Source organism: Orycteropus afer, unplaced genomic scaffold (genome assembly GCF_000298275.1).
Source record: "Orycteropus afer afer isolate SDZICR_OR568_19922 unplaced genomic scaffold, OryAfe1.0 scaffold00048, whole genome shotgun sequence".
Lineage (NCBI taxonomy): Eukaryota > Metazoa > Chordata > Mammalia > Tubulidentata > Orycteropodidae > Orycteropus > Orycteropus afer.
In genome coordinates, this window is record NW_006921635.1 from 4,030,717 (window position 1) to 4,032,566 (window position 1,850).

Genomic DNA, 1,850 nt, shown 5'->3' on the forward strand with positions numbered 1-1,850 from the left:
TGTTTTCTATGGGTCTTATATTTTCTTTGTTCCTTAGTCTCTCCATTATTGTCTTCTTTTGTGTTCAGTTTGCTAGTGGATCATTTTGATTCCCTTGTCATTTCTTTAACATATACTTTTTTTTTTTTTCCCCTTTACTTTATCCCTTTGAGTAATTTTCTTCGTAGTTGCCCTTCACCCAGGGCAATCCTTATACATCCCTTGGGGATTCCTAATCTCAAGGATATCAATGCTAGATCTTTTTGTAAAGACAAAAACCTTTCCCTAGTGAGAAACCACTCTCCCCTGTAGGTATCGTAATCAGATGGTCACATGTCATGTTTTCTAGGAGTGTGCAGTTGTAAAGTACATGTCAGGGAGAGGATAAACCAGAGGTAGCCAGTCAGGGAGGAACAGCTGTAAGCAAAGGCCTTCCTGGTTACGGGCAGTGCGTGTGGGTATGGACAAAGTGGACATTTGTGATGTTTCTTTTCCAGCTCATCCTTGGAATCCCAGAACAGGCCTTGAGTCTTCTCCACATGGCCATTGAGCCCATCTTGGCTGACGGGGCCGTCCTGGACAAGGGCCGGGCCATGTTCTTGGTGGCCAAGTGCCAAGTGGCTTCAGCAGCTTCCTATGATCCAGCAAAGAAAGCAGAAGGTAGGCAGTCACACAGACGTCGTTAGGAAATGCCTTTCCGGAAACCTCCTATAATTCAGGGCCCAGACATTAAAACTGGAACCCTGTGTAAGCCCCAAATCTTCACAGATACATGCAGAACTTCAGGCAGCACTAAAGTGTTCTCACGCGCATGCGTGGAAGGAGGGCTGAGGGCAGATGAACCCTGTCGAGCTAGGTTCCAGGTTAGGAGTCAGGACAAAAGCCCTTTTCACAAATCTCACCTGAATGTGTTATTTTTTTTTATCCCAGAGAGTACAATAGAAAAGTATCCTGTACAAGTTAAATAAAGTTTAAAAACCGGATGTGAAGCCTTGACTTAAATATGTGGTGTTTTCCCCACTTCCATCAGCTCTGGAGGCCGCCATTGAGAACCTCAACGAAGCCAAGAGCTACTTCACCAAGGTCGACTGCAAAGAGCAGATCAGAGATGTCGTGTACTTCCAGGCCCGGCTCTACCACGCGCTGGGGCAGACCCAGGAGCGGAACCGCTGCGCCATGCTCTTCCGGCAGCTGCACCAGGAGCTGCCCTCCCACGGAGTGCCCTTGATCAATCATCTCTAGCGAGGCCTCGCGGGCAGGGCCTCCTGTGCAGCGGTGTGGTCTGGGCTTGCTCGGGCCTCCCTGCCTCCCTCCCTCCATGTGAATGATGTGTTTCTAACACCCCAGGTGTCTTGTCAATGAACTGCAACCTGAGAAGTTGTATTTTGTCGTCAGAAAGCACATAGTTGTTTTGGTCCCCTTTTCTCTCCTTTTGGTGGCAAAGGACACCCCCTTTTTGTTAATAAACAGCTCTTTCGCTGACCAGTTAGTGCACGTGTCAAGGACTATGTGCTCCAGGAGAACTGCCAATCCTCATTGGAAACTGTGCCTACGCTCCATCCTCACGCAAACGTGCCGTGAGCTCTCTGCCATCCCCCAGTTCCTGCCAGTTCCCGGGTCTGTGAGGCTCACTTTCCATCCGAACCCTCTGCGCGGTGGGCCTGAGTCGGCATTGTGCTGGGCCTGTGTGTGTTGACAAGCACCCCTGACTGGGGATGCAGAAAGAAAGGATCTTTTCATGGCTTGCAAACCAGTGATAAAAAGCATATTTCAGTCATTTTCTGGATGCTGGCTTTCTTATATCTTGTGCATACTTTTTCTATATTTAATTATGTAAATCAGGGCATATGATAACTTAGGAGTCCCTTGCT

The 1,850-nt window shown here is 48.3% G+C and overlaps 1 protein-coding gene across 1 annotated transcript in view; it reads left to right on the forward strand.

Moving 5' to 3' along the window:
• The window catches only part of ANAPC5 (anaphase promoting complex subunit 5), a 35,386-nt gene extending 34,165 nt beyond the window's left edge, over nt 1–1,221 (forward strand). Inside the window, exons 15-16 of the mRNA XM_007938257.1 lie at nt 477–639; nt 1,010–1,221. Of these exons, the coding sequence (XP_007936448.1) occupies nt 477–639; nt 1,010–1,221 (375 nt within the window). The remainder of the gene's footprint in view (nt 1–476; nt 640–1,009) is intronic.
• The last annotated feature ends 629 nt before the right edge of the window (nt 1,222–1,850 follow it).